This window comes from Notamacropus eugenii, chromosome 1 (assembly GCF_028372415.1).
Source record: "Notamacropus eugenii isolate mMacEug1 chromosome 1, mMacEug1.pri_v2, whole genome shotgun sequence".
NCBI lineage: Eukaryota > Metazoa > Chordata > Mammalia > Diprotodontia > Macropodidae > Notamacropus > Notamacropus eugenii.
Window position 1 is genome coordinate 238832747 of NC_092872.1, and position 24470 is coordinate 238857216.

At 44.3% G+C, this 24470-nt stretch overlaps 1 protein-coding gene across 6 annotated transcripts in view; it reads right to left on the minus strand.

The window, feature by feature from the left end:
- Window positions 1-24470, minus strand: part of CDH23 (cadherin related 23) — a 597280-nt gene that overhangs the window by 215926 nt on the left and 356884 nt on the right. For all 6 annotated transcript variants that reach the window (XM_072628247.1, XM_072628248.1, XM_072628249.1 and 3 more), the window contains exons 12-13: window positions 16116-16265; window positions 14548-14706 (exon numbers count right to left, since the gene is read on the minus strand). In XM_072628247.1, the coding sequence (XP_072484348.1) occupies window positions 14548-14706; window positions 16116-16265 (309 nt within the window). The remainder of the gene's footprint in view (window positions 1-14547; window positions 14707-16115; window positions 16266-24470) is intronic.

Here is a 24470-nt window from a genome sequence, read left to right on the forward strand (position 1 = left end):
AAAGATGAACTGATAAGATTAGAAAAGAACAAGGAACACAACTATGAGAGTCTCTCTTCCCCCCTTCAAAAACAAAAGGCATGAATCTGTTTGCCTGCGCTTTCTTGGTCAATTTAGAAGCTGGTCTTAGGTTATTTAACTATTTATGTTTAGCCTGTCAGTCTTTTTTGGCCTCCTTCTTCCTCTTCCCCTCCCCCCGCTACAGATAAAGAATTCAATTTTCTTTTAAACGGTGGGGAAATTGGAAGAGATTTTGTTCTGTTTAAGCACAGCTGGAGTCTCCAGTCTCAAGGGGTTGGAGAACAATGAGATCAATTAAGATGCCAATGGAAGAGGGGGGAGATGTAGAGATGGAAGTAGAGAGGGCGAGAAATAGGAAGGGCAGACATAGGTTGCAGGGGATTGTCTAAAAAACTGGGGCTTCTGATGTTCCCTGGGCAGAGGGCACAGTGGGCCCCCAGCCCACCCTTTCTCTCTGGTCCTACACAACTGAGGCCAGGCCTGGCCTCACCTGTTGAGTCCATGTTATCTCTTGAGCCTACAGTCATTAATTAGGACTTGCTGTATAATTTCTATCAGTATCAGATATATAACAATTGTTATTGCTGTTAATTTCTATCATTATCAGACGATGATTGAGTCAACCCTAACCTACTCATGTAAACAGGGGGAAAGAAGAGTAAGCACAATGACAAATCACAGATACTAAAAAATTGACTTCTTTTGGGAATGTGGCCAGACACACAGCCACTCATTGCTGAAAACCCTAATGTTAATGTCACTTTTTGCACTTACTTGTCTCTTATATCCAATGAGTTGCCAAATCATGGCATATTTGTCTCCATGTCTTTAATTTCTATCTCCTTCTCTTCACTCAAATGATCACCACCTTAGCTTAGGGCTTACTACCTCTTACCTGGATTACTGTGAGAGCCTTCAAACTGGTCTCTGTGTTTCAAATAACATTCAAAATCTATCTTTCACAGGGCTACCAAAGTGATTTTCTTAAAGTGCAGGTCAGACAATAATCACTCCCTACTCCCACTCAATAAACTGCAGTAGTTCACTATTACCTCCAGGATTAACTATAAACTCCTCTGTTTAGCATCAAAAGCCCTTTAGAACCTAGCTGTATCTGAGTTTGCCACCTTATTACAATCCATCCCCTTCATGTACAACATGGTCTAGCCGAATTTCCATTCTTACAATTTCTCACACAAAGGTAATCCATTTCCTGGGTCACATGTCTAGAATGCACTCCCTCCTCATCTCTGCCTTTTAGAATCCCTTGCATCCTTCAAATCTCAGCTCATTGGGGCAGTAAATAATATAATAAAATATATACTTTCTATATCAAGCCTTTCCTGATACCCCTAGCCACTAGAGTTTGCTCCTCAAACTATCTTGTATTTAATTTTTCTATACCCTACATATGGACATGTCTCCTCTCAATAGATTATAAACTCTAAAGGCAGAGACTGACTTTGTATTCCTAAGTCCTAGCATACTAGGAGCTTCATAAATGCTTGCTTGATTGGTTGATTAATTGATAGCTAGATACACTGCAGCAGGCAGACATTACCTCTGGGAGGAGGAGAGAAGGTTCCCATGAGAAATAGCTCCCAAAGTGGATAAACAACCTTTGAGAAACTGTTAGTTAGCTATAAAAATGAAGACAAGGGTTAATAATGGCTTATGTCTGACGGGTACTTTTCCTCAAGAGTCCAAACCTCTCTGTAGGACTTCTCTCAACCCAGCTTCTTGGAAGAAAGGGAGGAAGTAGGTGATAGTCCATTGGCATGTCAGAGTCTATGGCATGGGACACAGGACTGTTTTCTAACTCTCTTTGCTCCTGCCTTCCCAGTAAAATGCTTCTTTGTCTTTGAGATCGGGACACCTGGAACATCTCCAGGAATGAGGGTGGCAGCCCCACCACAGATCATGACTTCTGTCTTAGTTGAGATGACATTCCAGGACAGGAGACCATGTGACATAGTAGAAAGAGGACTGTCTGTGAACTCAGGGAAGCTGTCTTCAACTCCCACGTTTGATACCTACTCCTGTGTATGGGAAAATCATTTCTTTGGGTTTCAGCTTCCTCATCTGCAAAATGGGGGTGTTAGATTAGATGATCCCTGAGGTACCTTCCAGGTCTGTATTGATGATCCTTTTAAATGACCCTTGGGGTTTGAGTTGCAAGTTCCCCATTTTACTATCAGCTTTCATCCTGGGATCTGTCCCTAAAATTGCCAAGAATGTCAGGAGAGGACTGGATGAGGCAGCCAGGGACAAACAGGGTTTAGATAGTACAGCAGACCTCTGGGACCAAGTGTGCACTAAGTTGTAGCATCCTAAAGCATAAATAGCCACGAGTGGAAAGGTTCTTAGCAGGGCTGAGGACTTAAATCTTCAACAGGAACCTTGAGATATATAGGTCATGGACAACTTCTAGAAAACATTCTCCTGGTGAGAATGATTTAGGTGAGAGAAGAGCTGCCTGAGGAGAAACATGGTCACTGAGCTCAAGTATCTGAAAGGCTCTAAGGGCATCAGTGGATTAGGCTCATTCTGCTCTGCTCAGAGGGTAGACAAAGCAAGAAGTAATGGGCAGAAGTGGTGGAGCAGTAGATTTTGGCCCAATGCAAGGGAAAAATGCCTAACAATGAGAGCCATCCAAAAGTAGGGTGGGAGGCTTCTGGAGGTAGGTGTTCCTGCTCACTAAAAGTTCTGAAGCAAAGGCCTGATAGGAACCTGTTTGGCTATATGGTAGAGGGGATTCTGATCCAGCTGTCAGTTGGACTAGATGGCCTCTAGGTTTCTTTCCAACTCTGAGACTTAATAATTCTGTAGAGCTTTCTTTGGCCATCCTAAACTGCAGTGAATAGGGCAGCTAGATGCATAGAACTACAGGCATGCAAGCAGAAAGGCTCCTCTTCTAGAGTCCAAATCCAGCCTCAGAGACTTACCAAGTTGTGTGACTTCTTCCTATTTGCCTCAGTTTCCTCATTTTTAAAATGAGCTGGAGAAGGAAATGGCAAACTACTCCAGTGTATTTGCCAAAAAAATCCTGAATGGGGTTATAAAGTCAGACATGGCTGAAAAAAAAAAACCTGAATAATAACAAGACCAAGAAACATCAGTGGCCAACCCCAGTTAACCTGGTATTGTGGGAGTCTGCCTAGTCTGTTCTGGGAACTCACAGCCCCCAGTTTATTCATTCAGTCTCTCAGGCCCTGGTGTTGGCCCCAAAGTGAGAATTTGACTGGAGTGAGATTCCAGACAGTGTTTGGTACCTTTTGAAGCTGATGGGTATCACTGATTTAAAAGGTAAAGGCAAACAGGGATTTTGGTAGAGACCTAAAAATGCCTTAAGCCCATTGGTGGTGTAGATAGAGTGCTAGCCCTGTCCTCAGGAAGCTGAGTTCAAATCCTGCTATTTACTGGATGTGGGATCCTGGACAACTCACTTAACCATTGCCTGCCTCAGGGATAATAATAACACCTACCTCCCAGGGATACTGTGAAGATAAAATGAGATATTTATAAAGTGCTTTGCAAGTCTTTGAGTGCTACATAAATGCTAGCTATTTTTATTATTTTATTATTAAGTCTGTTGACAAACTGAAAAATGTGAGATGGAGTCAGGGAAGAAGACTAGCCCAGGGTTGGGGGACAGCCAGAGCTGGGATGACCTTCTTGTCCATAGCCCTCATAAACTCATTCCCCAAGTTACTTCCTTCCTCTTCCTCTTCTTCCTTTCTATTAATTCAAATCCTAGATTCAATCCAAGCCCAATTCCTCCATGAAACATTCCCTGATCCCTCCACCTTGGAGTGACCTGACCTTCCATAGGGCTTGTTTATGTGTCTACACCACTCATTTGGTATTATTAGCATTGGACAACACAATATATTACACGGTAAATGCTTTACAGAACTTCTATCATTGTCTACACTAGAGTATAAGCTCCTTGAGGGCAGATTATGAGTTATTTGTCCTAGGGTCCAAGCAGAGGACTTTGAACATAGTGAGTGTTTGACATATGTTAGCTGAGTTGGACTGAAATGTGGAGAGAAAGCTGGCCAAGACCCAAGTACTCAGGGTCTCAGGTCACCATAACTCTTTCCACTCTCCCTGCATGGGGCAGTGAGGCAGGTTTCCCCTAGCCTGTCTTAGGTTGCCTGTGTCTGGAGAAAACAGTCATGGGAGATGGAGCCTTTTTAGCCAGGGAACAGATCAACAAGGCATTCAGGGAGTGAGGGAGGCTATCAGAGAGACCAGGGAGCCTAACTCTGAGTCACAGAAGGATCAGTTCATTTCTCTGAATGGAAGTGACCAAGACAGGGTCCTATGGCTCTGTTCTTTGCCTCTATAGGGATGGGCTAGGTTTGTCCTGTGTACCCTGGGTCTGGAAGTTGTGGGAAGGCCCCGCAGCTCCTAGAGTCAGACCTCCATGCAGTCTGACAGATGAAATGGAAGGTGATTAGCATTTTAAATGTTAGGATATTGATGCTGGCTGCTCTCTGGTCCAGCGTGGAAGGGCCACATTATTACTCTTCCCCACCTCTCAACCTTGGCCTTAACTGGAGGAGTCTGGGAGTGGGAAGAAAAACAGTCTCTATCGATCCTCTTGTCCCAGTGGGCCCCTGAAAGGCTGAATCAATGAGGTAACAGTAAGGTGGGCCAGGCAGGGTGAGAAACAGAGATAGTATCAACTACATGAATGATGGTCCTATTAGAAGCTGCAGGCTTTAGATAATATACATCCCTGGACTTCTCTCCAAGCTGTCAGCTTAGAGGGGAAAGGGGGTTGTCAGGAGACACAAATGGGGTGAGGTAGGGTCCTCATCCAAAGGGAGAAAAGTGTAAGAGGTAAAGCTAGGCTAGCCAATTCTCCTGGACTCCTAGACGGGTGTAAAGTATTTACCTACAATGTGAGGGCAACTCTGGGATGCCAGGAGTGGCACTGGAAAAGCAGAATGACTTCCCTCTCTTGAGAGACTCCCTAGGAATTTTAGAAGGTATAGCTAGCAATCTAAGGAGGAATTGAGCAAGAACAAAGCATCCCTACGTGAACCATGGAGTTCCCACCATGGGATCAGAGGACTTAAAATCTGAAGGGCTTAACACAATGCCTGAAACACAGTAGGTGCTCAACGTTGATGGGTTAGTTGAAGGGATTTAAGAGATATCTAATATGACACATTCCTCTTACAGGGGAGAAAACAAGCTTAGAATAAGCAATGAAATATCAGAAAAGTGGGTGGGAGGACAAAGATCAAAGGCTGAAGCAAAGAGTCCGTACGTACAGAAGCACTCACAAAAACTCTTCTTGTGCCATCAAAGAATTGGAAGCTAAGCGAGTGCTCCTCAATGACCAAATGATGCTATAAGAATGTAACTGAATGCTACTGTGCTGAAAGAAAAGATGAAAGGAATGGTTTCAAAGAAACCTGGGAAGATTTGTAGGAACTGAGTAGCATCAACAACAATCTTGGTCCTTGCCTTGATAACTGTACCCATTCATAAAGACCACAACTCGGCCACACTGACTTCTACTGGGAAGGGCTCGTCCATATCTTCCTGTAAATTTTCCTTGTAGGGGAGTTAGTCTGCCCATGCTATTGGCCTCTCCAAATCCCATGCCAGTGTCGCACTGTGGTGTGAAGGTGACGCAGGGGTCTGGAAAATGCAACAAGCTCAAGCAGTTCTACTGAGAGAAAAGAAAAACCCCGAGTGTGGCTGCAACAATGTCCAAAGCCCAGAGGAAGTAAGAATGGAGAGGCTGGTCACCAGTGCAGCGGCGACACTGGTGAGGAATTATTTAGCCGGGACAATCAAGGTCTTTTCTCAAGGTGGGGCTGAAATCAACAAGGCCACGGACCGAAAAACTCTTTAGATGAGAGAATATTGTCTGCGAGGGTGTTGCTCAGAGCATGAGTCTTTCAGTCAATGAACATGGACTCAATCCACATTTTCTCTGTCTATCACTTTCTCTCAGAAGGTCACATGTATTTATTCTTAAGAGCTTAATCTATGAAAAGGGGCCAATTATACTAGCAGTCCTTAACCTCACGTAGAAAATAGAAAATACCATATACTTTAAGGGATTCTCCGTGTATATGTACGCTTGTGAATTATAATTATTATCCAGTTCAAGCCATATTCAGAAGAAACACCCTCTGCAATGTATTCCCACAACCCTGTGCAATGTGCAGAGGTATGGTATGGTTTTGAAGCTTCTTGCTCTTGTGGTTGCTTCCCCCTGCCCCCATCTCTTGGAGGATGACTTGCTTATCAATGCCTTTCTTAAAATGATGCACCCCCATCAAGTGGGGGATGACTGAACAACTTATGATATAGAAATGTGATGGAATACTGTTGTGTTATATGAAAATATGAGATGAGAGCAGTTGGGTGGTGCAGTGGATAGAGCATGGGGCCCTGGAGTCAGGAGAATCTGAGTTCAAACTCAGCCTCAGATACTTACTAGCTGTGTGACCCTGGGGGGAGAAAGAAAGGAAGAAAGAAGGAAGGAAGAAAGGAAAGAAGGAAGAAAATATAAGAGAGTTTCAAAGAAATCCAGGAAGACTTGTAGGAACTGATGCAGAGTGAAGTGAGAACCAAGGGATCATTTTATATAATAACAATACTATAAAAGACGAACAACTTTGAGAGGCTTAAGAACTTTGATCAACCCCTGGACCAACCACAACTCCAGAGACCTCACTATGAAACTCACTGCCTGCCTCTTGACAGAGAAGTGATGGAATCAGGGTAGAGATTCACACACACACACACACACACACACACACACACACACACACACGACTAATGTGGGGATTTGTTTGCTCAATGATATATGTTTGTAATGGATCATCTATCTCTTTCTTTCTCAATAGGGGAGGGAGAGAAGTTGGATATTTGTTGGTTGAAAAAATGAAATTTTATTAAAAAATTAAAATACAGCATCCAGAACTAGCAGCAGTCCTCTGGATGTGACTTGACTTAAGCCAAGTACAACAGGACTCTCTTTCTCTCTCACCTCCTGCGTTCCAGATGCTTCCTTTCAGCCTCAAATCATATTCATTTTTTTCATCTGCTACATCATACAAACTCACTCATTGTGACCTTGCTGTTTATTTAAGTCTCCAGGTCCTTTTCAGATTAACTGTTACCTAGACACATCTCATCCTTCTCCAACCAAGAGGTTGCCTTTTCTGACTCTTTAGTAAGGGGAGAGATACCCTCTCTGGTATCAAACAACAGATCTTCCAAAAATAACCCATTTTTCTTCTAGACTTAGGAAGGGCAGCACTTGAGAACAGTCAGAGGTAGGGGTAGGAGCTGGGGGAGGGGGAAGTAAGCAGGAGAGAAACCAATCTCAGGCGATTCTGCCCCTGCTCTCAATGGATACTGAAATATTTTATTTTTTTCTTAATTTTTTTCTGAAACAACTGGCCATGAAACCTTTTAATAACATCACAGAAAAGGTCAGGGAGAAGGAATTTCACAGTCCCTGAGCAAGCAGCTATAACTTCATCCCCTTTAGCATCAAAGGAGACAGAAAGACCTGGCCTTACCCAAAATTAAGTGAGTATGGGGGAGGAGGTGTGAGAACAGTGAAGCCTGATTCAGGAGCTGAGCCTGGCAGGGCAGGGATGGGGGATGTAGAGGCAGAATGGACAAAGCAGAGCAGTGTGTGGGTCATGTTTCTGGTGACTCCTGATTCTCACTCAGCAGGCAGGTTCTCTCTAGGCTGACTTTGGAGCTGACAGAGAGGGGAGGGGAGGAGAGGGCAGGACAAGGGTTCCTATCACAACATGACAATTAGGGGAAGCCTGGCCCTTAAGCGAAGGGGTGGGATTATGAACTGAGCATAGTTATCTTCTAATTTTTCCAACTTGGAAGAAACAAATTTGGGCGCTGGGATTGCAGGGAGGTGATCTGGCCTGTGGGACATGCTTCAGGGTACAAAGAACTGGCCCTAGACAGAAAGCGGGGGAGTCTCCAAAGCTTCTGACACCACCATGAGTAAGAATGGCCCTGAGGTTTGACTGCATATGTGACTTCCTTCCAGCCTCTGGCGTTTTCTTCCAACTCTCTCAATATAAGGAGTAAAGAGAGGGATAGGGAGAAGGCAGACGAGGCCAGAGAAAACCCCTTGAGGACTTTCAAAAGTAATGACATTTACACAGGGCTTTCAGGTTGAGAAAGCACTGTATCTAAATCATCTTCTTTGATTCTCACAACATAAGGAGAAAAAGTGAGGCAGAGAGAGGGTGACTTGCCCATCTTTACACAGCTAGTTAAATGTCCGAGGCAGGATTCAAAACTCAAGCCTTCCTGGCCCCCAAGTCCAACACAGACAGCCAGGTGCCTCACTAGCAAGAGTCAGGAAGACTTGAGTTCCAAACCTGCCTCAGATACTTGTTAGCTGTGTAACCTTGGACAAACCTTACTCTCCCAGCCTCAGTTTACCCATCTGTAAAATGGGAATAATAATAGCACTTCGCAGCCAGGGTTGTGGTGAGGATCAAATGAATTAAAGCATTACCCAAATGCTATTATTATTATTATTAATACCGTAAAAACGGTATCAATATCTATTAACCCTGGCTCTTCTGCAGTTTTTCATGTCCTTTTCTTCCTTCCCAAAGTCTCATGAAGGCCCTGCCAAACACCCAGTTCCTTCAGAGTGGGACCCTGAAGCCTGGAGAATGATGCAGTCTTCTCCTTACTAGGAGAAGGCAGATCCTGGCAGCCCCTCCCAGCCCCTTTCCCACCCCGGGGGCTCCGTTCCTGCTGCTCCTCCTCAGGCAGGCGCCAGCTTCACGGGAGCCCCTGGGAGTCATCGGCAAGGTCCTCACTGTGGGTGTTGCTGCCAGACAACCTCTCCAACTTCCAGGGAGATGGACTGGGAGCAGGGCTGAGTGGAAGGGGTTTGCCATCCCTTGGATGGAACAGACTTGAAGAAAGGGAGAGAGAGTGAGAAGTGGAGGCTGGCACAAGGATGGCACCACAGGAGAGGGGACCCTCTGCCTTGTGTGCTCTTTTGGAGGAAAGGTCAAGGGGACCATGATAGCAAGATAGGACTGCTTCAGGGAGCCCACCCTGACCTTGCCATTTGATGTCATCCAGAAATACCACCCCCAACTTTGCTACACACACCTTGGCTGTAAGTGCCTGTTCAACATTGCCCATGCTCAGCCTACACCCTGAAGGAACTGCCACAGTGAGTTGGGAGAGCCCAGGATTTTGTTATTCAACAACAGCCCTGAGTGATTACCCCGGGGGTGGGGTGGGGTAAGGGGCAGGGGGAGAATACTTTTGAAGTGTCCAGAATTGGTAAAACTCTCTCCATATTAGGACTTCTCTCATGATCAATCTCATCACTTTGCATTTCCAGAGGAACCATGGTCAAGAAGGGTCCTGATCTCCTCCAACAGAAAAGCTGCCCTTCAGCAAATCTTGAAAAATAGGGGTATGTGGAGCTGGGGAAGGTGTAGATGCTTTTTCTGATAAACTCTTAAAAGTCTGAAAGGATTCTTAGAGCTCACCTACTCTAACCCCTTAGTTTTACACATAGAGAAAATAAGCCGTGGAATCTACTTCTGGCTCTTTTGGTAATTAGCCGTATAATTTTGAGAGAAATCTCTTTATCTTTCTGGGACCCAGTTTTCTTCATATAAGATGAGATGGTTAGAACAGGTGATCTCTGAGGTCCTTTTTAGTTAATGATTCCAAGGGATTCCATCCAATTAGCTCTCCATTCTTCCAAACTACCTCTTTCTTGGTTCAGGTTAAGGGAAGAGATGATCTGGCCAGGTTCCTTTGGGAAACTGACCACGATGGTTGGTAGTGGGTATGCCCCTATCCCGGCTCAATGAGCCTTTTCAGTATTGGGTGTAACCTGGCTTCACCAGGGCTACCTTTAAAAGGGTTGCCTTGCTTCGCTCTCTCTCAATACCACCAGGAGAAATGCTATTCCTAGCCTAGAGGCAGATCCTGGGCTCCCCAGCTTGGGGGTGGGCTGTGGTTCTCCAGCAGTTACTATGCTAACAAATTCAAGTCAGTTCTTCAAACTGAGCAATCCCACTTCTCTTCCTGAGTAGGAGGTAGGGAAGGGAATAATGATGAAGACAATGATGATGACACAGGTGATTTAAAGTTTACAGAATGTTTGTATATATTATTTCCTTTGTTTATCACAACAATCCTGTGAGGTAGGTATTATTATTGTCTCCATTTTACAGATGAGGAAACCGAGACTCTGCGACTAGGGTCATATAGCTAGTAAGTGCATGAGGCCAGATTCAGGACTTCTTGACTGTTAAGACCAACACTGTATCTACTGTGACACACTGTCTTTATAGACAGAAAGGAAGACTGACTTGAGAACGGTTTGGGGGTTAATTTCACCCCTGAAACACCTCTCCTTTCTCTTCCTCTCCATTCCCACTGCAACCACCTTAGCATAGACCCTAATCACTGGCTACCTGGACTGCTGACATCTTTCCAACTTTGGCATCTCCCCTGTCCAAATCCTCCTTCACACAATTCACAGAATTAGCATCTTTATGCAGAGATCTGAGTCCATAGGTCTTCTGCTCAGAAAATCTTCATCAGTTCCCCACACCCTACAAAATTAAATTAAAACTTATTTTGCTGGCATTTAAGGCCCTTTACAATCTGGCATCTTCCCAAACTTGTCTCATATTGCTCCTTTCCATTCACTCTTGGCTTTAGCCAAAATGTTCTAATTTCCACTATTTGGTTGTTTTTCAGTTGTGTTTGACTCTTTATAACCCCATTTAGGGTTTTCTTGGCAAAGATGCTGGAGTGGTTTGCCATTTCCTTCTCTAGTTCATCTTTACAGATGACAGAATTAAGGCAAATAGCATTAAGTGACTTGCCCAGGGTCACATAGCTAGTTAAGTGTCTGAGGTTGGATTTGAACTCAGGAAGAAGAATTTTCCCGATTCCAGGTACAGTGCTCTATACACTTTGGCACCATCTAACTGCCACTGAGACACCATAAATCCTCTTCCCTTTTGTCTTTCTGTGTGCTGTTTTCTGTGCTTTTGGGTGAGATGAGTCAGATGGCCATTACCACATCCATACATTTGGATTGAATGCTCTCCCTCCCTATCCATATTGGAGGCATCCTTATCCATCCTTCCTCAGATGCCTGGCACAAACCTCTTAACCTAATAAGTTAACCTAACAGTAAACTAATAAGGTTCCTAATTAAGAGTTTATTGCTGTTATCATGAGGCATAAGCTATGGTTGTCTTTCTCCCCTGGCCTAACTTCTTCCTCTGTGGAAATGCTAGAATATCAAGTTCTAGAATACTGAAGGATTCAATGTAAGGCCTGTCCTTCCCAGCACTGGACAATGTCATGGACTTGCAGAGTCTGACAGTTAGAATGGACCTCAGAAGTCATCTTGGAGGCAGTGTGGAATGATGGAAAGACTCCTTGAATTGGAGTCAGAGGATCTGGGCTCAAATCCCATATCTCTTATTGTCCTGGTCATGCTCTTGTGGACATACACTAGCCTCATCCTGAAGAAGTTCCTAAAATGTGGTGTCCCAAGTGGAAAAGAACTCTCTGGAGGTGGTTTGACCAGCATCCAAGTGGAGCAAGACAGCAACTTTCCTCCTCCTTTCTCAATACTGATTACATCAACTGATCACATCAGCTGCTTTAGTGTCATATAAGTCCATTGGATCACATTGAACCGGGACTCCTCTAAACCCTTCAGGTCCCTGACATGTGGACTGTCGTGGCGGCTCTGGGCAGTGAAATTAATTTAACTCAATTGCAGAACACTTTAGTGCCCTTGGAAAGAGTGTCAAAATGGGGGCCTCCTTTACTGACATAAATCGAAACTTGCTAAAGTAATAAGCTACAAATAAGATGCCTGAGGAGAGGGAGCTTCTCCTGCTGATGAAATAACAGGTCTGGAGTGATGGAAAAATACTCAGCTCACTAGGAAGCAGGAACTCTCCGTGGGTGTCTTTGTCGCACAGAATATCTGGGTGATGTCAAAGACCCAGAGTTACGGAATGATTAACACAATGCTTCCCTTTGCAGGGCTCCTCCCAGGGTACAGTCACATGTCCAGTGGTTAGAACCTCCAACCCTGTTTTCAAGGCATGAGAGGAAGTCCTCTGACCACACAGCATTTTACATTGCCAAACTCTGAGTCATTCTTAATTCCCCCCTTACCCCTCATGTCCAATCATCTTCCAAGTCTTGTCGATTCTACCATCCCAATCTAGCTTACATCTCTCTGTCCCCTTCTCTCCTCTCCCATAATTGCCATCTGAGGTTAGAGCCTCATCATCATCCGCTTGTATTCTTACAATATCCTCTTAATTGGCCTTCCTGTGATCAGTCTCTCCCCTCTCCAATCTATCTTTGTGCAGTTTCCAACTTGTTATTCTGAAGGCACTAACCATATCACTTGCATAAACATCAGTGCTTCCCAAACACCTCTAGGAAAACAATAAAAACTCTTCACTTCTAGCATTTAAAGTCCTTCTCAGTCTGATTCTGGGTCACTGATCTCCTTGATGCACTTTGTGTTACAGCCAAATCGGTCTGTTCACCTTTGCCCACGCAGTATTCCACCTCCCATCTCAACAGCATCCCAGTGCCTTGAATGTACTTCCTGGTCACCTCTGCCCCCAAGAATCCCTGGCTTCTTTCGAGGACCAAATCAGATGCCATGTCTATCCTCATCTCCACAATTGCTAAATGCCTTCTCAGAATGAATGAATGATTAAGCATTTCTTAAGCACTTACCATGTAGATTACATTCTAATGGTGGGATACAACACATGAAGGAGAAGTTAACAGGTAGGAGGAGCAGGAGAGGAGGTATGAGTGGGTGTGTTGGGGTGGTGAGGATGGGAAGATCATGCCCAATGACATGGTTTGGAAATGAGTGGAAAGTGATTTAGTGGTCTGGGTCTGAGCAAGGTAGGGTGAAAGTTCCCCTATTAGGGCCTAGTGTCCCAGGGGCAGAGTCCAAGATTCTTGTGGGAAGAGGATAAGGAGGATAAGAAGGATGGTCAAAGGGCACATAGAACTGTTTGGAAATGTCCAGAAAGTGACACGATGTCTTGGTACCAAACTCACCTGTCAGACTCTCCTCTTCATATAGACACTTTGTACTTTATTTTTGGGGAACATGTTTCTCTCTGCTTCTCCTAAATAAAGTATAAGTTCCTTGAGGCCACGGACTGTTTTGTTTTTTGTGTTTTTATCTTCAGCATCTAGCTTCCTTCCTGGCACACAGTAGGCTCTTAACACATTGCTGCTGAATAAATGAGTGAATATAATCTGTACTCCAGAGCTGAGCGCAGTCAAGAGTGTGCCAACAGCCATCCTCAGACTCTCCTCGTACAGCAGCATTCTATATTAGGTCTGGAGGCCCTGGGTGGCATTGTGCACAGGCTGATTTATGGCAGGGGCAAGCCTCAGTGAAGGCTGGCAGAGCCAGAGGGTGGGGGGAGGCGAAACAACCAATGGCAAGCACAGACTTATTGTTTAGCATCTGACAGCCTGACTAGCTAAACATCTGTTTGAAATATTAATAACTGTCAGATGGGAATCGCCCGGGGGCTCAATACAGTTTCACGCCATCTGTCTGTAGAGTAAACACACTTATAAGTGTGGGACCCTATGAACCAAAGAGGCATTTTCCTGTCTCTGCTCAGGGGTGGGGGTGGGGAATCTGGAGGAAGCTAATGGGAACATTCACATGCACCTGAATTTGGGACACTAGGGTGAGAGAGAGAGAGTGGGGAAGGGAGAAGAATATAGGCTGGATCATTGTAAGATAACATCTTCAGAGCTGGCGGGAACCTTAAGGATCACATGGCCCAGTTCTTTCATTTTATAGATGAGGAAACTGAGGCACAGAGATGAAATAATTTGTCCAAGGTGATACAGGTTGTAAGTGACAGATGCATGCCCACTCTAGATGGCTAGGGACTTTAAAGCCTCTCACTTGCCTCTACTTTCCTAGGGGTTGTGTCTTTAGCCAATGAGGGACATCTGTCCCAGAGGTGGCTGGCTATTTTTCCAGGCATATGGCTAAAACTCCTCTCCTAACTAGCAGATTCCCCTATCCCGTTTAACTGAATACATAATCTAGGTTAGTGCTAATACTGGGGGCTGGAGATGTTCAGGGATGACTCAAGGTGTCTGGGTAAAATTCAGCTGGATGAAGCTAGGTTGTGCAATGGATAGCACTTGACCTGGAACCAGAAAGACATGAGTTCAAATCCAGCTTGAGACAGTTACTAGTCATGTGATCTTGGGCAAGTCACTTAACCTTTGTCTGCCTCAGTTTCTTCATTTGTAAAAAGGGATAAAAATAGCACTTCCCTCCCAGGGTTATTGTGAGAATAAAATATTTGTAAAATGCTTCACAGTTCTTAAAGCACAATATACATAGTATAATAATAATTATTATTAATTACCAACCTTATCAAATATAGCCATTTAGAGGAGGAGGGCAGGAGGACTCACCAGAACTGTCAGGACCGTTGTCCCTACAGTCGCATTCTCATACAGGCTGACATTATAGAGTGGCTGACTGAAGATGGGTCTGTTGTCATTCTCATTGATAAGGGTGATCTTCACCTTGGCATAGCCCACATGGTCAGGTACACTCTCATTGGCAAACATCTAGGCAGGGGGAAGAAAGAGGGTGGGTGAGTGCCTTACCTCCAAGGGTATCCTCCTTTTTATCCTTTGGTATATTGATGAGAAACATCTACCCATCTCAACCCAAAGTATCTGTTCTTAGTTTCTACCCACCTGTCTTTCTTGGGTCTCTACCTACCTGCCACATCCTATCTCAAGAAGGGTGATGGCCTACTTAGATTCTTCCAACTGTTGCTTTTGCAGACCTCTCTGGAAAACCATTTGGAGCGATTGGCCCTGCCTGGCAGGATTGATGGTGGACTAGGCCAGTGGGGAATGTGAACAACTGGACCCCTATCACCTAGTCTGATAAGGACATATACCAATGGTTTGTTTGGCAAATATGTAGTTTCCCTAATGGTGGCTGCTTTGTATTTGGTTGGCAGCTCCTGCTACTGAAGTGCTGAGCTTGGGGAAAGGAAGGAAGGGGGCTTAAGAAAGTGGGCACCTCTGTTTCTATTTGCTGATTGGTCAGTATGTCCCCAACCCTTAGCCTAGGCCACATGCATAGCTCTGGGAATATTCAAGTTCCTACTTGTGGAGTCCGCTCTGCGTTTCTGATCTTGGCATCTCTGCACCCTAGATCCAAGGTACTCTAGACCTGTCCTCTCTAGCTCTCTTCCATGCTTTAACAGAAAGCCCAAGTCCTATTTAATTCCAGGGCAGCTACGCTACTTGTAGAGTTGGGTTTGATGTGGTCCTTTGAAATAGTTCTTGGCTCACCCTTCCCTTTCCACTGTGAACTCAAACCTTACTCTTTCAATATCCCCTTCCCCTTCTAGGCAAGCTGTGCCTTCATATTTTGCCATCTTGTAATGTTTCCTCTCCCTTCTGTAGTCCTGTCTTTCCCAAGGTAGTGAGAATCACAGGGAGAAATAATATTCAGCCTGAAAGAGAGCTAATAGTGGATGGGATCTGGATAGGGAGAGATTTGGGGTCTTAGAAGAGACCTTTTAGTAATTTTCTCAACTCACATTCTAGTCAACCACCTCCTACTCAGTCTATGCATAAAGATCAGATACAGCTGCCCAAACCTCTATTTAACTTGATATGTTGTCAAGAATTTGTCCAGTGGGTAGCATTTTTCTGGGGCTGAACTTGGAGCTGTTCTGGCATTTAACTCCTGAATCCTAGTGATGGGCTCTTATCATTAATCACAAATGTGTTCCTCTCCCGTTCATCCGTGTGAAGAACCATCCATTGGTTTGGTTTTGCAGAAATTCTCTTTGTTCTCCTTGGTAAAAGTTAACCTGCTCCAGTCTCTTCAACTGCCTGACTCAGGACTTTTCCAATCTTAGACCTTTGGAGTTATTAGGGAGGGATGGAGCTTGTGTATTCCATTGCCTGAATCTGCACTCCCCACCTCAACCTGAGGGGAGGAAGATACTTACGTCAAAATCATAACGGGAGACAGTCTCGTAATCCAGTGGTTGAGCCACTCGCATTCGGATGTCAGCTTTCCCCTGGATGGAGGTGGGGGAGACGATGAAGTGGTGGGAGTTGTTGCCCACCAGATATACTTCGAACATGCTGTTGAGACCCTGGAGGAATGTAAGGCAAAGAACTCCATGACACAATGACACAGATGACTGGGATTCTGGAACTATAGGGAGTGTGGGTGTAGGCAGAAGACGTATTGGGGAGGATGGAGCAGGATGGCAGGTACCTTGGTTGGAGACCAAAGACACTTAAGTAGAGGGGAAGCAAGTAAGGAAGTAACAAAAGGCAAGATTGGTCTGGAGCATCAGAAGGGGGTTGGAGAGAGTTCAACATCTATCTTATTGGATTTTGTTCTGAAAATGATTTAAGGGATGGGAATACTGATCTAGACTTAACAAAGAGGAAGGAAGGAAACCCTCACTTTGATCATTTGGCTTGAGTCTTAACGGCTTCTCTAGAGGAAGCTGGCTAAATTCTGTCATAAAATAGCGATATGGTTCTCTCCTCAGATTATAGGAACCATGACTATATCTATTCCCTTGACATCAATATAATGAATGCTGATCATCAGTGTACTTCTACATTGACTATCACAGGCATTGTGTACTTTGGTATGGATGCCTATCAACATCCTTCTAAAAGAATGCCTTAGTGGCCAATGAGGAGCCCTGAGTCCTCTGCAATGGACTGCATGAATTCAGTGATGAAGAACTTGGCTCACATGAGTTTCTTTTCGATCACTTGGTGGGCTGCTTTAACAGGAGGTGATACCAGCTCTCTTGCTGCTCCTCACACGTTCCACTCCATCTCCTCATATATATCACACCCTTTCCTGGTGTGATCTCCTCGTCTTTGAGGGTGGAGCCCCCACTGCCATTCTGGCTCCCCTTTGCTGCCCTCTAACTCCCCTGCCCAATGTGCATTACTGCATGAGAAGGAATGTGGGGATAGTGTCATGAAAGGCTTCATTTCTCTCAACAATAAAGCTTCTTTCTTGGATGGCTCATTCTGAAAAGGACACTATAAACTGCTGTGTCTTGGAGGGTGAGTGACAAAGAACTCACTTGCCATTACACAAATAAATATAGTGACTGTCATGAAGTCACTTGCGTCCTCATCATTTTACTTGTGGGCAAAGGGTACATATGGACCCAGTCTTTCCTCAGGTTTCAGAAGCAGAGCATGTGCACATCTACACTTTTTGTCGTTCCATCATTTTTCAGTCATGTCCAACTCTTTGTCAGCCCATATGGGATTTCCTTGGCAAAGATACTGGAGTGGTTTGCCATTTCCCTCTCCAGCTCATTTTACAGATGAGGAAACTGAGACAAACAGGGTGAAATGACTTGCCTAGGATCACATAGCTAGTAAGTGTCTGAGGTGAGATTTGAACTCTTGATTCCAGGCCCTGCACACTATCTACTGTGCCTCCTAGTTTCCAACATCTATGCTAGCATGGTATATGGAAACAACTCTGGTTTCAGTCTTAGGAGACCTGTTTCTTAATCTGGCCTCTGATTTTATTGGAGGGGTGACTGCGGACAAAACATTTAAGCTCTCTAAGCCTCAGTTTCCATCTTCAAAATGGATATAAAGATACTTGTACCATGCCTTCGTCACAGGGTCGTTGTGAGGAAACCACTTTGTGGATTTTAAAGTATTATGCAAATTTGTTATTACTCATTATCAATGAATCGATGTTTGTTGAATTGAATTGTTAAATTTGATAGTGTATGACATCTGCTACAGATGGTTTACCTTGGTGTATATGTCAAGGCTGCCTGGGTTCATACCCTGCCTGGGTTCCCTTGGCCCTCTCCTGCCTCTGTCTGACCTACTCTGTGGACCCTTCCCCCCAGGGCAGATGGCTGTTGCAGGACCCTCTTATTTGATGACCCTTCTTTTTCTCCCCTTCCTGGAGTGTGACCTGGTATAGACCATGGCGGTAAAGCTCTCTGGTCCTAACAGGAGGATTTTCAATTTTACCCTTGTGGACTCCATCCTGTTAGAAGAGGATCAATTAAATGCCCGAAGGGTCACTAATAGCTAAAGCTGTCAGAGCGTGACAGTTCTGAGCAGGTGACAGAGACAGAGAATCTCCCTTTCTCCCCTCTCCTGGACCTAAAGCCCAGCCCTTCCCTGGCAGGGCCTCTAGAGGGAGTGAGCTGTGGGGAGAAGTATCCAGCCTCCAGTCCCATAGCAATGGGGCAGTGCTCCGGCCCTCTGGAGAACCCTGTGCAGAGATGAGGGAGGGGGTGGGGAGAGACTTGAGTGAAGACATTTTATTACCTGTCTCCCTTCCTGATCTAGTTCTTCCTGTTGGGTCTCTAAGTTACTGACCATGGGTTCTAAGAGGGAATGTAATTAAAGTTGTGAGAGAAGGAAAGAGAGACAGTTAAGGCAGAGAGGCAAGACAAAGAGAAAGACAGAGAAAGAAAGAGAAGACAGAGAGACAAGACAGAGAGACAAGATAGGGAGAGAGATAAGATAGAGACAAGAAGACAGATAAGATAGAGAGACAGAGGGACAAGACAGATAGAGATACAAAATAGAGAGACAAGACAGAGACAGGAGAGAGATCAAGACAGAAAGAGACAAAACAGAGAGATGAGAGACAAGACAGAGAGGCAAGACAGAGAGACAGAGACAAGACAAAGAGAGACAAGACAGAGAAAGAGATAAGACAGGTAGGATAGAGAGATAAGATACAGACAAGACAGAGAGACAAGACAGAGAGACAAGACAGAGACAGACAAGATAGAGTCAAGATAGAGAGACATCCAGAGAGATAAGATTAACATAGAGAGAAGACATACAGACAAGACACAGAGAGCCAAGACAGACACAGAGAGAGATAAGACAGAGAGACCAGATAGACAGAAAAGACAGAGAGATAAGACAGAGAGATAAGATAGAGAAAAGAAAGACAGAAAGGGTGACAAGACAGAGACATAGAGACAAGATAGAGTCAAGATAGACATCCAGAGAGACAAGACTGACAGAGACAAGACACAAATACACAACACAGAGAGACAAAGTAAAGACAAGACAAACACAGAGAGAGACAAGACAGAGAGAGAGAGAGAGAGAGACAGAGAGAGAGAGACAGAGAGAGAGACAGAGAGAGATAGATAAGACAGAGACAGAAAAGTAAGACAGATAAAGTCAAGACAGAGAGACAAGACAGAGAAACAGAGATAGAGACGGGTCAGAGACAAGATAGCAAGTCATGGGGGAGGCTTAAGTAAGGATGCAAGACAGAGCTTACATGGTTGCACACCCTTGCCCCAATTCCCTTGCAAGCAGCTTTGGGAATACACCTGACTGGTCAGCAGCCTACATTAGAAGAGGAAGAAGATCCAGGAAGTACTCTGTGCCCCAGACCACTGCCTCCCAATTCCCAATTCAACAATCAGGATCAGATTCTTCTGCTTTAAGTCAGGGCTGCCACTATCACTCTTTGGCATGCCCTCACCCCAGCTAATTAAAATCTATTAAAATCTATCTAATTAAAATCTATTCTATATAAAATCTATTAAAATCTATAAAATTGTATATAAATGCATATGTGTGTGTGTGTATCTATTTATCACCAGAGTGTTTCTCTTACAACAACATGGTGAGATAGGTCATCCAAACACTTTTAGCCTCATTTACAGGTGAGAAAAAAAATGTGACTGACAAGTGATGTGGTAGCTAGACGGATAGATAGAATGGAGATTGACAGATAGACAGATAGGCAGATAGACTGACATGCAGACAAATAGATATAGATAGATAGACAACAGATAGACCAACATGCAGAAAGACAGAGAGATCAATAGACAGATAGATAGTAAATGAAGATAGATATAAATGAATAGACAGAGAATTTATTAAGCTTTTGCTATGGGCCAAACATTGTGTTAAGTCCTGGGTATCCCAAATATAAGTGGGTCCTCAAGGAGTTTACAATCTAATCAGGAAAGACAATATATAAAAGAGAACTAGAAAAATGTGGGTGCAAAGGGGATGTACGGTCTAAAAGGTGTGGCTAGGAAATGGCATGACAGTCTATTTCTGAACAAGATAAGGCAAGACTTCACCTATTAAAGCCTGGCATTGTGGGGACAATGGTCCAGTGGAAAGAGTTTTGGCTTTGGAATCAAAGGAAATAGGTCCAAATTCTGCTTCTATCATTCCTTGTGGGAATGAGCCAAGCACACTCAATGGCTTCTCAGATCTCTTCCAGCTTTGAATCCATGATCAAGAATCTGCTCATATTTATGAAACTAATAAATTTTGATACTGGGACTTAAATCCAGATCTTCTAGGTTCAATGCTAGTGCTTTTCATGAATTATCTACTATGTAAAAGGCACTAGCCTACACACTGGGGACATAAAGATGAAAAAGCCATCATGTCTGCTATTAAAGACCTTTCCAAGCTCTTTCGGGTGGGTTGGGGAAGGGTAGGCAGAGAACATGTAGACCTGTGGATATAAGCAAAAAGAAGCAATCCAGGCAAATCACTCTAACAGGATTTGAGGAGGGGGAAATTACTTTGGGAGAAGACTTGACTTCTCTTTACAACCCCTAATAATTTCATTTCTGACTCCACCATGTCAGTGGAACTGCTCTGTGCAATGAGCTTTTAACTACTACATCCAAAGGTCTCTTCCCATCTTCATTCTGACATCTCTATTGCTTTTGTCCCTATCAACTACAGCCTCCCTCAGAATGGTCCCTTCTTCCTTGGCTTCTGGCCATCTCCCTTTCTCTCCTAGTTCTCCTCCTTCCTAGCTGACTACTCCTCAGTCTCCTTTGCTGCATCACCATCCATCTTAAGCTCTCTATGAATGCTTGTCCAAGGTGCTGTCCTAGGTCCTTTTCTGGCCTTAAATTCTCTGCCTTGGTGATTTCAACTGTTCGCACAGACTCAATTAAGACCTTATATCTGTATATCCAGCCCTACTATTTCTCCATACTGTCTAAGAGCACGAACCATACATTTTCACCTGGATATCCTGTGGACATCTCAAACTCAGGATATCCAAAATGGAACTTGTTCTTTTCCCACCCAACTCCTCCTTCCCTTCAAACTCCATTTTCTCTTGAAGGCCTCACTGTCCTTCCCATTACTCAGGTTTTCAATTGAGGGGCTTTGATGGCTCTTCCCCCTCCCACTACGTTCAATCATTTGCCAAGTCTTGTTGACTCTGCTTCCACTACATCTTTTGTATCTGTCCTCTTCTTTCTATTATACCTCCGCCACTCCTCCGGATCAGGCCCTCATGACCTCTTCCCTAGATTATTTCAATAGCATCTTAATTGTTCTTCCTGCTTCTAGTCTATCTCCTCTTGAATCTATCCCCTACCTTTACTTGTGAACCACCAGTGGAGCTTCATAATGCCTAGGAGATAAAGTGTCAGCTTCTTTGCCTGGCATTTGGCCCTCACAGTATGGCTCCGATAATAATAATGATATCTGACATATTGTGCTTTCAAGACTGAAAAGTACTTTATATATATATTATCTAATTTGAGCCTCTCGACAACCCTATAAGGCAGATAAAGCTGATATTATTCCCCTTGTTTAACAGATGAGGAAACTGAGGTGCATAAAAGGGAAGGGATTTGCCCAGGGTCACCTGGCTATGAAGTATCAGAGGCAGGATTTTAACTGAGAGCCTACCCTTATGGCCAAAAGGATGGAGAAAGAAAAAAAGAAAGAAAAAAGAAAAAGGAAGACCGAAAGAATGAAAGAAAAGAAAAGAAAAAAGGGGAAAGAAAGAAGGAAGAAAAGGAAGAAAATAAAGCAAAAGAAAAAAGGAAAGGAAGAAAAAAAGAAAAAAGGAAGGGAGAAAGGAGGAAAGAAAGGAAGAAAATAAAGAAAGAAGAAAAGAAAAGAAAAAAGAAGGAAAGGAAGGAAAAGAAGGAAGGAAGAAGAAAAGGAAGGGAAGAAGGAAGGAGGGATAGAAGGAAGGAAGGAAGAAATGACTATCCTGCTGCTAGTCATTCAGTTAGAGAATTGGGTACATACATCCACACAATGAATTGTGACCGTCATATCAATAACTTGCAAATTAACCCCGTGAAAACCAAGATCAAACAATTTGATAGGATTAAACAGTCTCTTCCTGGCTGAGATGAGTTTTGAGCAGAATGAGAGAGAAAAGGAAGGACACAGGATCAGCAGAGTGTTCTACGTGGAGGGAACAGTCTGAGCAAAGATGCCAAGGTGGGCTGAGCAAACAGCAGTCTGCAAGTGGTCGTCGGGCTGAGCCAGAAGGCATTGGTGGGGGTCAGGTCACACAGCTGTGGCCTCGTGGGCCTGTCTGAGCACTTTGGAGGTAGGGGCTGTTTCATTTTTGTTTTTTGTACCCCCAGCTCCTCACGCAGTGGCTGGCACCTAGAAAATGTCTTATAAAAATTTGTTAATTAGACAACGGGGATTCTATAAAGCAAATGCCCTAGCCCTCTCTGCAGAGGCTTCCTTTCCTCCTGATTGGCTTGTGCTATAAATCTACTTTTGGCATCTTCCCCTTGGATCCTCAGATGTAATCTGACAGGACAGACCTTAGGGGCTGGCCTCTTCTTGCCTGTTACTGAAGGCCCTCCACAATCTAGCTCCCACCTACTTTCCAGTCTTACTATATAATATTTTCCTCCCCATGCTTCATTCCAGTCATGTCAGCATACTAGAGGATTTCCACATAGGTCCCCCTTTCCTCCTTCTTGTCCGTTGACCATGCCCTCTCTCTTCCTAAATTACATTGTATTACTTTGAAAGTATTTGTATTTGCTTATGTTTGTAATAATGTAGACTTTCCGAGTGAGCAGAGCTTGCCATTTATTATCTCATTGGGTTCTGCTTCTCACAGGGTGATTGTGAGGATCAAATGAAATGATGACTAAAAAAAGGAACTGGAAATGTTGAGTTCTTCCTCCTCCCCCTTATACAAGTATGGAGGTGACCATGAGTCTGCCAACAACACTGCTGGGGAATGAGGTTCTGGCAGCTCCTTCCAAGCTGGAGAGTATGGCCTTCTTGTATGAGCCTGGTGGCAGACTGCATCCCTGTCATAACAATAACACCTACTGTATGTTGGCATTGTGTTAATCACTTTGACTCTTACAACAACTCTGTGAAGTAACTACCATTATTAGTCCCATTTTACAAGAGAGGAATCTGAGGCAGATGTTGGGTGACTTGACCAAGGTCATGGCAGAATTTCAACTCAAGTCTACTTGACTCTAAGTCCGACATTTTAACAGAGATTCTTTTGGGTGATGAATTTTGAGCCATAACAGCTAGATGGTATGTTAGCCTCAGACACTTCTAAGCTGCAGTGACCCTGGGGAAGTCGCGTAACTTCTGACTGCCTCAGTTTCCTCATCTGTAAAACATAACATCTGCCTCCCAGAGTTGTTGTGAGGATCAAATGAGAAGAAATGTGTAAAGCAATTTGCAAAACTTAAAGCCATATCAAGGCTAACTTTATGATTATTACTGGTGAAGACTGTCTACCAAGGGGTGAAGGAATGATCTAGGTAGAGAGAGAGGAAACTGTAGCTTTTAAGGTGCTGACTGCATGTGTCACGGGTAGAAGTTCAAAGCTGCTGTGGTCATTGACACAGAAGAGGCACAGTTTTCAAATACGGGAAGTGGGGTGGCCGAGGTGGATCTCTCCCCAACATTTTCAAACCTTTCCCATGGCCCACAGATACCTTCTCTAGGCTCTGAGCCAAGACAACGGCCAGCTGAGAGCCTGACGGTAGGAAGTGGCAACGGTCTGGGGTGCAGGTGGTTATGAGAATGCAGCGAGAGAAAGCACATCAGGACACTTAAAAAAACGAAGAGCAAAGACATAATTGATCACAAGTGAAGAGAAAGCTGAGAAGTAGTCAAAAAATGAGTACCGGGGTGAACCAGGGAGACTGGGAGACTGGTGCTGAGAAGTCTGTGAATGAAGGTGGTAGCCGGAAGCTGTGGGAAGGAATGAGACAACCAAAAGTTCTTTAAGAAGTTTTGTGAAGCAGAGAGGTCGTAAGTATTCTGCTCCCATTTTACAGATTGTGAAAGCAAGGGCAGTGACTAATGTCTTGTTACTTCAAAAGCACGAGGAGGGAAAAAACACTTTCTACTGCTTGAAAGTGCCTATTTCCTTTTACCCTCAAAGGATGGCCCAGAGAGGGGTCACTGACTTGTCTCTAAGTCCTGCGCCTGGCACTTTCCTGGGCTGTCTGCCACGGGCAGCTTTTTGTGGGTCGGTGTGGGTGGTAGAGGGTCCTTGAAGGGTTATCGAGGGGCTATTTTGTCAGGAA